The sequence below is a fragment of the Palaemon carinicauda genome, chromosome 23 (assembly GCF_036898095.1).
Source record: "Palaemon carinicauda isolate YSFRI2023 chromosome 23, ASM3689809v2, whole genome shotgun sequence".
NCBI classification, from domain to species: Eukaryota; Metazoa; Arthropoda; class Malacostraca; order Decapoda; family Palaemonidae; genus Palaemon; species Palaemon carinicauda.
This window is the reverse complement of record NC_090747.1, coordinates 105,134,760-105,145,913: the sequence shown is the minus strand read 5'-3', so window position 1 is coordinate 105,145,913 and position 11,154 is coordinate 105,134,760. Positions and strand designations below refer to the sequence as shown.

Below are 11,154 nucleotides of genomic sequence, written 5' to 3'. Positions count from 1 at the left end.
CGAAGCGTCCGTGTGGATGTTGAGTGATGGAGGAGGGTGTTGGAGAGGCATGGACCTTTTCAGGGCCTTTGCTTCTGACCACGGCTTTAGGAGAAGTCGAAGTCTGTTTGGAAGCCGTCTCTTGAGGTCTCTTCGAGCGATGGATGCAGAACGTCTCCAGACTCCCGCGGCATCCTTTAGCTGTGCACGAAGCACTGGGTTTGTCACTGAGGCGAACTGTAGAGAGCCTAGAACTCGTTCCTGCTGGCGTCTTGAAATTCGTTTGGATTTCAGCAGTCGCTCGACAGACCCTGCTATTTCCTTCCTTTTCTTCTGGGGGATGGAAAGGCGGTGTGACTGAAGGTTCCATTGGATTCCCAACCACTGGAACTTCTGAGCTGGAGAGAGGCGAGATTTCTTCTCGTTGATCTTGAATCCCAGGTGTTCTAGGTACTGGGTGACTTTGTTGCAAGATTTTACACAATCTTCGGGCGATGGAGCCCAGACTAGCCAGTCGTCGAGGTAGGCCATCACCTGGACGTTTCGGAGGCGGAGCTGTTGTACTATGGCGTCCGCCAGCTTCGTGAAGATCCGAGGGGCCACGTTGAGGCCGAAGGGCATGGCCCGGAAGGCGTAGCTTTTCCTTTGGAGTCGAAATCCTAGGTAGGAGGAAGCGTGATGGTTCATTGGAACGTGCCAGTAGGCATCCGCCAGGTCTATGGAGACCGTGTAGGAACCTCGAGGCAGAAGGGTCCTTATCTGATGAAGAGTCAGCATCTTGAACTTGTCGTTCGCTATGAACTTGTTGAGGGGGGATAAGTCCAGAATGACTCTGAGTTTGTCGGAGTCTTTCTTGGGGACACAAAACAGTCTCCCTTGGAACCTGGTGGACTTTACCTTCCTTATCACCTTCTTGTTCAAGAGATCTAGGACATATTCTTCCAGAAGGGGGGTTGATTGTTGGAAGAATTGCTGGAAGGTTGGGGGTGGTTGAGTCCAACTCCAGCCTAGACCCTTCTTGACGATGCTGTGTGCCCAGGGATCGAAGGTCCAACGATCCTGGAATTGGCGGAGTCTTCCTCCCACCGGAAGCACTTCATTGCTTCTGGTGTCCTGAGGGCTTGCTGCCTCGGCCGCTAGCTCCCTTTCCTCCTCTGCCTCTGGAGGGACGGCGAGATGCGTCTCTGCTTGCACCTCTGTTCGAGCCTCTACCTTTGGGACGAAAGGTAGTTGTCTGTTGTTCGAAAGCAGGGGTGAAGACCGGTGACTGTGACAACACCGGTTGGGGGACCAATTGAGAGGTCTGTTGTGGCTGAGCTGCCACTTGGGAGGTAGCGGGTCCCGGAAACTGACGTCTTGGTTGACGTTGCTGGGGTTTCTGTTTTTGGGATTTCCTCTTAGGTTGAGGTCCTTCGTCCTGAGAGGGTTTCCTTTTTCTTGACATGCCCCACTTGTGGAGAAGGTTCCTATTCTCCGTGGCGGCTTTGTCGGTGATTTCCTTCACAAGGTCAGAAGGAAAGAGGTGTTTGCCCCAGATGTTGGAGGAAATCAGCCTCCGGGGTTCGTGTTTCACAGTGGCACCTACGAACACGAATTCACGACAGGCTCTCCGAGCCTTTATGAAGTGGTACAAGTCCTTCATCACGGTTGTCATGTGGGATTTGGAGAGTACCATGTAGTGGTCTGGTACTCTGGTGTCACAGGCCATAATTTCAAGTTGGACTTGGTGAGACATAGATGCTGCGAGCCTCTCCTTCGTGTCTTGTTCCCGACGGAGGTGATCGTTGAGCTTAGGGAGGTCTTCGTTAAACTGACGTCCGGCGACGTCAGGATCTAGCTTTCCCACGACGAAAGTGTGCTGGATATCTTTCCAGTGTCAGGCGTCAGGGGGAGTGACTATGGAGAAGGGTCTGCACTCCTCCAGTGCAGGGCAGGCTTTCCCCTCTTCCACAGCTTTAAGGCACGCAGTGAAGGCCTTTTCCAAGAATGGAAGAATCGCATTTTCAGGTGCGACATAAGTAGGGTGCTTCTTGCTCAGGGCCGGAAGCTTGGAGCAGGTAAAACCCCTACTCTTGAATGTGTTGGCTAGCATAGCCTGGGCCTTCGCGAGATCGAACACTATCTCTTCCTTGGGTTCGGTCTCTTCCTTAGAGGCGGGTTCGGAACGAAGTCGGACGTAACAGTCCGGGTAGGCCTCAAAGTTTGGGAAGAACTCCACGTCTTCCAAAGGGACCGTGCCGATCTTGTCGCTGACGAAGATCCTGCCGGTCGCGATAACCATATGCTCAGCATACCTCCACGGGTTGGCATGTGAGCAAGCGGGGAGATCCTTAACCGAAATCCTCTTCGGTTCTCTGGATCCCATCATGGACCTGATGAACTCCTGATTCTCCTTTAACCTGTCGTCCATGAGGGCTCTAATCAACCGGATCATTTCTTGAGTGGAAGAAGAGGGATCCGGGGTCGTGGAGGTAGACGGGATAGATACTTCCGTCGGTGTAGGAGTAGGAGCGGAGATGGAAGGAGGAGCGACATCTTGCTCCGACTCGGCGTATTCCACCTGGTCTTCATCATCTTCAGCTCCTTGAGCCATAAGAGTCTTCTCTGTGTCTTCCGAGACGTCCGACATATGTTCGTCATCTTCAGAATCCAGGCGGCACTCGTGCATGGACTGAGCCATGACAACATCAGGTTCCACTGTAATTTGGACAGTGGGAATCACATCCTTGGGTACTACTGAATCAGGGGAGGCCTTAGGGAACAAGAGTGACCTCATTTCTTCAGTGGCCAAGTACGGTCCGGTGGCATTCTTCTGGAAGCCACGCACCCACTTGCGTAGCTTCTCCCGAGAAATGTCCCTGACCTCCGCTGAGGGAGGGTTATGGAAGGCGTCAACTAGTTGAGCCTGGCAGACCGTACAATCCAGTGGGTCCCAGAATTTCAGATCCCCTTTCTTGTTAGCACAAGGGGCGTGAGTCCTGCAAGCCGTATGCCCGTAGAAGTGCGGGCGTTTCACAGCGCAGAAGTCGAAATCACACTTCATCTGCTCCTCCTGTGGAAGAAAGAGAAAATGAGTATGGGGGAGTCATAAGAATGGTTCTTAAGCTAAGTTAAGATTAATCATTAATATTAACTTAAAGAAAGGGTGTGATGCATAGAAAATGAAGTAGTAAAGAGAACATACTCCATGCATCCCGCCCGTCTGGTTACCGCAAGCATTATCCCCGGGTAATCCGAGATGGCCAAAGGCACAGGATAGCATTCCCTGAAATTCCACAGGGCAATGGAATTCCATGGAAACCAAGGATAAGTTTTGGGACTGAGATCACTCAGTCCTTAATTTGGGGAACTAACAGGTCCCTTAGGGTAACTGCTTCCGGCAACCAGCCGCGCTAAGATGCACGCAGCATGCTGGAATATTGAAGAATGCAAAGGGACAGCATGATTACTAATAGAACAGTACCAAGGCACTGATCTAAAGAGTGTAAACAGGCTATCTGTTTGCAGTGTAGGGCTATCAGTATACAAGTGATAGCTAAGAGAAGGGGGTGCAAGTATCCTTGACGCCTCCGGGAGGTTCCGGCAGACCTCCGGCACGCCGGAGGCCGCTCCAGCAGAGTTTCTGGCATTAGGACAGACAAAATGTAAGTCAAGAGTAAAGCCAGGGTGGCGGCCGCCGGTACAACGGTGGCACGCCGGCAGGGGAGCGGCGGCTCCGGCGGTCGGAGGATGCCGGATTGGTGACTAGGATAAGGATGGTTATAGCTGAACCCGGTTGCCGGCAGTGAATGCCGGCACACCGGTGGCCGACCGGCAAGCGGACGGTGAGGTAGGAGGAAGGAGGAAGGCCGTCGGCGGGAGCCGGCGGCGGTCGACAGTCCTCCGGCAAGCGGAGGGGCTGACGGCATGAGGGTAGGGGAGAGTCACCAAGGTAGGAGGCAGGTATCGCCGACAGTGGAGGCGGCAAGGGACCGGCACCCGGATAGAGAGAGAGACAGGGGGAGGGATGTAAGAAGTCGTCATGGAATCCAAACATCCCCCCCTGAGAGGGTGTACCCATGATAGAGGCAGGCTCTATCACCCAGGAGCTGGGGTCGCAGGGGACCGGGGGCAGGGTAGCCCAAGGGAGGGCTAGGGGACACCCAAGAGAGGAGAGACCTCCACATGCAGAACGCATCCAGTGGCTAACCCCATAGGACACTATGAAGGGTATATGTACCAGAGCGGACTGCACAAGGAAGCTCAAGGTAGCCCTATCACTCCACCCTAAAGAGGAGTTGTAGGACAGGGGACAGATGGGTATAGACTAACCTAAGTGTAGGCTAGGCTATACAAGGGATAGGTGGGGAGGGGAGAAGAGAAGGGTCTTCCAAGGAAGGGGTTCTGTACCAGAGCAGACACTAGGGAAAAGGAGGACACTCCCTAACCTAAGATAAGGCTGCCAGGCTGAAACGGTGCATGGGTACAGTTTCAGCAGGGGACAGAGTAACCTTCCAAAACCTAACCTAGAACAGGGCTAGAAGCCCTGAACTAGGAAGGATAGAAGACATATTGCTATGGTAGGAAGGTCATAGACTATTCCTAGCCATAGAGGAAGGGCTAGCCTAACCTCACTCTCAGACGCAACCCTAAGGGGGGGTCATTCCCTTAGGGAGGACTGAGAGGCGATGAATACTCCATTAGACACTTGATCCCCTTACTCAGAAAGGAAATCAAGGCTAAACAGAGGGAGTGCCAAGGCAGGAGATGAGGGAAGCATATAGGGGTCCTACGAGGAGGTTAGGTTAGTTAGGGACACTAACTAACCTATCCCCTATATGGTCCCTGAAGGCGAAAAAACACTTGCATCACTGTCAAAAGTATTGTAAAATAATGCCACTATCTTCATAACTTAGCCTAGGATCACTAATAAAATCATGCATGAACACTTATATACAGGCGCTCTGGCCTGGGGGCTATAGTAGCCGACTGGTATGAGGTCAATCGATGACCGATAAAAAGCGTCGAAACACGATATAAAAGTTCCTAGCTATGAAGACTAAATAAACTAATGTATTCGATTAGTAAATAAGGCCGGAAGCGTTGTTGTGGCTAACTAAATAAGGCATGCATAACAACAACGACGCCATAAAATGGCGGGTCCGGTAGAGGCACAGCTCTGCCACAAAACAGCAATTATCTCGGAAAGTAATATTTACTTTACGGTCAGAGCTTAACTAAACAATACTGGAACCTTGTACTCAACTTTCCAGAAGAAGGCGAGGCTGAAGGTACCGACATTACGAAGATGCAAAGCGATAAGTAGAACACAGGGAAAATCCGTCTAAGTAGGGCGAGCTACTGAACAAAGGATGAAGACGGACGTGACGTCATTCAAGCAATGGCGCCCGTTTGTTTACGTCTCGAGTATCAGTAGTAGCCACGAATGAGATTAGCTATGGAACGGCTCCCAGCTATTCTCAACCCTTACACACCGAAGCATTAACTCTGTTCGGGGTGTAGATAGCTATGTGGCGCGTTTATACATGCGTCCCCTGTTGATATACGATGTCTTAAAAGGGAAACCTTTAGGATACTCGCTCCAGAAGTTAGAATTCTGTGATAACCTGTGGTTAAATTCTCTGGGAATATCTTAGTAGTTATTTACCCAAGGAAGCTACCAAAAAGGAACCTTCCATCAGGACGCCATGGCTTGAGCCCAAAAATAGATTTTTTGCTTCGCTCAAAATCCGTTATATAGCCCTAACCACTGTTAGTCATGATGTGGCCAGTTGGAGGAAAATTTCCGTTTTGAGGAAATTTTGAGTCCAAGGGGATAAAAAGGGAAAAAAAATACTAAAATCAATTGGTAAATTTTATTCGAAGGTTTCATATTTATGAAAAGCAGGATATGTGTAAAATGAAATTGGGAGAAGACACAAAATCTATAACAAATAGCAAAAAGATTGTTTCTGTTAATGAGGGCATGAATTCTGAACAGATGGTAGTTTAAATGTTATGTTGTTGCAGATTAACTATTATCCCTCCCCGCAAACAAAGGATTAACGAAGCTTTAAATCCGACCCAAAATATTCCTATTAGACAATAAATAAGCTTGAAAACAACAGAATCAGTTTTCATGTTAGATGATTTTACTATTTATTTGGAATTTACTCCTCAAATAATTAAAATTATCTTATCGGCATGCATTCAACACATTGTGTACTTCTGTTTTTCATAACTTTATGTATGATATTTTCTAAAATATCCATCCTTAAACAGCCGTATTCTTATGTATAGTGTAGTTATGGGGCATGGCCGTCATCATACATACACCACTAAAATAATTCACATTAATTCCTTTGACGCTTCAATATAATTTAAGGAAGTTACCCTTTCTAGTGACCACCCTAGGCTAACCCCAGACTAAAACAATTCACAAAAATTCCATAAATCTCACATCAGGTTCTCATCTTCGGCCGAATTATCCTCATCTTCATCACTGATCCTCGGGTGAATACTTTTGCTTTTAACCTTTTTAAACACAATACTCATATTCACAAATGTTTCAAAAGGTCTTGATGTTCGGAAGTTGGACTTGTTCTTGTGGTTGGGCGGAGGGATTTGCCTTTCCATCGGCACTTTTTTTTTTTTTTTCTACATGTTATTGACATTGATCCTTCTATTAGTCCATTTCATCTATGAAGATAGAGGGAACAAATGAGTTAATGGCTTGGTATATTAAAGAGAAAGAAGCCTCCATTACTTTCTCTAGCTCTGTGTAATCAGAGGGTATTCTTACTATGAATGTACGAGGACGAATTCGACTGCTAACTTCTCTGACTTCATCCGCCCACATGTTGATTTCCCTGGTTGCATCGTTTGCTTGTTGAACTGATTGGATATATCTGACCATATTCCTCACTTGGCCTTCTCTCTCACTCAACCTACTATCCAGGAATTTCTTCACTCGGAGGCAAGGGCCCCAGCTAATTGGGCGTGATCTATTTCAAATTTCTCAGTGGCCCAGGCCCCCATGTTTTGCATAGCGTATAATCGCCTCTTGATTCTTTCCACCTGCTCAACAGGTATTCTTGCAACAAGATCTTCAGCTACATCTATTGGAGAATATTGAATTGATGCCAAATAAGTCTCCTCTACAGGAACTGCACAGATTATGGTCAAAAGCTCTAATTCTAATATTTCATGGGGGAACAAATTGGAAGTGAAATTGGAGGTCACGTAATGTTCTAGTTCCGCAGCCTGGGTTGGATCTAGCATCTTCTTCCTAACTGCCACTCCTAGCAAAGCCATTCTTGGAAATCTTCGAGTTTTGATCAGCTCATGCTCAAAGATTCTGAGTCCAGCATAAGGATATGAAGAAATGAGATCTGCGTTTTCTTCTAACACTTTGTAATCATTTGTCCACCCAGATGAGACTCCTCCTAAATGGCTTTGCACTCTTTTACAAACATCCAGTGCCCATTGGGTGGTTGTCAGCCTACAATTAAGGTAAACTAATCGACCCTGTTCCATGAGGGCCATGGGGAAGGGATGGTCTAAAAGTCCCTGCTTTTTTAAAGTTACTGGGTCCCCAAGTTCTTGCAAAGTGAGCTCTGGGTGATAATTGCCTTCTTGATCAACGCTGAGCCAGTACCCTGCTGCCTCAACTGGTATATTTAATCTATTTTTAACATTGATATTCAAGCTTGCTATTATCGTGGCAGCATCAAGATGAGCTGGAATGGCACTACCGTATGAAGCTTTGAGTGCTTTAAATCTGCTCTCAATATGTCTTGGGAAATCCCCAGGTCTAGAATAGGCTGACATAAGCATCAGTGTGGTGACATACAGTTGGAAATTAGTGGTGTCTGCCTCGTTCATCTTCTTGCTCGGAGAAGGAGTCAAGTTCTGAAATAACTCACAATAACTCTTCATTGATGACTTGTTAACCAGACGGTGCCTTGTCCATGGGTAGTAGAACCACATAATTGATAAAGTTTTAGTTATTAAGGAGGTTGCACTGTGTTTGAGAAGAGAGTATAATTCAGTTTGATTACAAACCACAGTGTAATAAGATTTATGAAAAGCAGAAAAAAAATTCTGTTCAGCATACATTCTTTTTATAAAACTAGCATACTTATTCTGGGGGAGTGCCAGTGTGGTATCCCAAACAGAGGATAACATCTCTAGGATTCTACGGGTTGACTTCTCAGATCCGAATGTACAAATCATCCAGTCATAGGTAGTTCCTTCTCCTTCTGCAGAAATCACAAACACCCCCACATGAACTCGTTCTTCGCGGTCATCTGGCAATAAGCAAACAACTGGAAAAAGATGTGCTAGTTCCATGACATCTTCTTTGAACTCCATTACAATCCCATTAGTTTTCCCTGGTAGATAAAGCCCATTAAGTTGGAAAAAGGAGCTAAGAGTCAACGGGTGGTATACATCCAGAGTCCATGTGTTGCCAGTTTCTTGTTGAAGAAAATGCAAACCCACTTCACTGATGGCATCCAGTGTGCGTCTTGAAATCGCTGTTCTCACAAAGAGTCCTACAACCTTTTCTCCTGCTCCTTCGAAGCTTCTTGCACTTCTTCTTGCGGAGCCTCCTGCTGATGCACCATCTGCGTCACTCATGTTGATTTTTCTTGGCTAATTTTGCAGACTCTAAGATTGAGAGCTAATTTGCTAAGGTTTACTTCAAGCCTTTCAAGGCTTGCCGCTTGGAACGGTATTGTAGTAGTAGAACCTTAGTAGCTCTTATCTAACCTATATAACGGCTTATTCTAATTTCCTTTGAAAATATAAAATCAGGACCACAAACTGTTTAAGAGATGCTAGTATTTACTTATTCTTACATTTGATTTAATAAAAAAGCACTGTTACTAATTAAAAGTGCAATCACAAGACAATCAGAATTTAATTTCAACTTATCATAGCCGCGAAAAATCTTGTCAATAATTGAATTTTAATTCATAAACTCATATTAACAGTTTTATGTACAGCTGGTACAATTTGAAATATCAAAAATTGTAATCATGATCTGTATTTACGGTAAATCTTTATTTCCATGGACTGTACAAAGTTTTGAAACATATCTATGTCTTTGATATCAACCTATTTTCAGATTTTGTTGTCTCATAAACTGTTGGTACATTTGACTAGGATAGCTACCTTTAAAGTAAATGAGTAAAGTAAGATGGTATAAGACCTTTGAATAAGAAAGTATCTCAATGTTACAAAATATTTAATATAGTAGATAGTAAATCATAGCACGGGTGAGATACATAAGGTTGAATATTTATGACAGCTGATTTGTTTATGGAGAAGGGCAAAAGTAATATAGCCTAGTACTTAAGTGAGACAGAATTAGAAGGACAAAGTGTAAAGGGAAAAATTTATCATTTGTGTCAGAAAGAATGTATGGATAGATTAAATCATGTAACTGTGATAGTTGAGCAACATGTAAACATAGTATGGCATACAATTGTGGTAGTTTAAATTGTAGTAATAAAATTAATGTGAGAACGAGATATAATAGTAAGTGCACATCATCCAAGGTGGGAAAATTTAGATCAATATTTTTTCCGGGGGCATGAGGGATGTGTCTGAATAGATGCATGACTGTGTTTAGTAAATGATTTAGGGTGGTTGTACTGGGTAATCTAAATCCAAAAATGGGTGTCAAAGAGAAGATATAGTCATTTAGCACGTATGGGAGTAAATGAGAATATGGAGAACCTTTCAGATATGTTCTCTGAGAATGATACTGGATTTATGGTTTAAAGGATTAAAGGTCACTCATGAATGGCAGAGGCAAGGGACAGTGGCAATGTTCTAGAGATTAACCATATGAGTGTCCACGGAATTTTGAACAGGACTGTACATTTTTAGAACAGCAATCTGTCGATAATTATTAATACTAGATTTATCCATATGAATCAGTACCCAAGATCCCTTTCCATCTGATAGTAAGTGTTTAGAGGTTATAAATAATCATAATTATACCAGATTTAGAGAGTAACTGTTAAACAACATGGCAAGAAAGGTGTGCAAGATATACAGTACTATCTATAAATTTATTTCTTTTATTAATTATCTTGAACAAGTGAAATATATTGAAAGGTATAAAATAAGACAAAAAAGGAAGCTAATAAGATACGAAAGAACAGGACGACAACGTTCTCTATTACGCAAAAGAAGAAGAGGAAGAAGATAAACAAGGAGGGGTGCCATTCGTACGATAATTATCATACATGTACGATTATTTTAGGTCTAGTACGATGTACGATACATACCTTATGTATATACATAAATGTGTGTGTGTGTTTGATTAAACAATTATACTAAAATATTTTGAAATAAGTCAATCATGTAACTCGTAAATAATTATTTTGAAACTGTGTACGATAATTTTGGTTGAAAAACGACAATTTTAAGGCTCATGTAGGATATTCCAGTCGAATAATCTGGCAACCCTGTAAACAAGGCTACAGTACTAATGTTGTCATACCATGGAGCTGGTATACCACGAAAAGGTAATTAACTTTGACTTAAAGTACAAGTATTATTCATGAAAATTCACAATTATCCAAAGTATATCATTTGAAGAGTTTTTATATTTGCTGGTATTGAAATTTTAAAGTTAAATATTGGGTGCCGAGAAAGTAGTGTTAAACTTGGACCCACCTACCGTATCACAGGCTACACTAAGCCTTAGGCTAGTCGAACGTAGTCTTGGGTTAAACTGAAAGGATTTAGGTATATTAGGAATATGGTTAAGACTACGAGATGCCAAATAGTTATACATCATAAGTCTTTGAGTGGTTCTTGGTCTAAGCAGATATTTCTTTTCCCCAGTATGTTTTCCCCACCCAAAACCCCGAGTTCCCACTGGGGGTCCCCCATTATCGTAGGATATAGATGTATATATATTTCTGAAACTATTCATTTGCGACGGAAACGAGTGTCATTTTTGAAGAGATCGTAATTTTTTCTATAAGAAACAGTAGTTTTTTTCCTAGGTTACATTGCCATGTAATTCACTACAAAAATACCAGTTCCAGGTTAATTTATGAAAATTTAGTGTGCCTTGTGGGTTTTAGTGGTATATGTATGATAGCGGCCACCTGTATGTATTATTATGGGTAACTTAGAATATGGCAGTGTAAGGGAGCTGTTAGCCCCCCTCCC

At 44.1% G+C, this 11,154-nt stretch overlaps 1 protein-coding gene across 3 annotated transcripts in view; it reads left to right on the top strand.

The window, feature by feature from the left end:
* Window positions 1–10,374: 10,374 nt before the first annotated feature.
* Window positions 10,375–11,154, top strand: part of LOC137617340 (ataxin-3-like) — a 43,520-nt gene continuing 42,740 nt past the window's right edge. For all 3 annotated transcript variants that reach the window (XR_011039626.1, XR_011039625.1, XM_068347363.1), the window contains exon 1: window positions 10,375–10,499. Coding sequence is in view for 1 of the 3 variants with exons in the window: in XM_068347363.1 (XP_068203464.1) it covers window positions 10,476–10,499 (24 nt within the window). In the remaining 2 variants the exon portion in view is untranslated. The remainder of the gene's footprint in view (window positions 10,500–11,154) is intronic.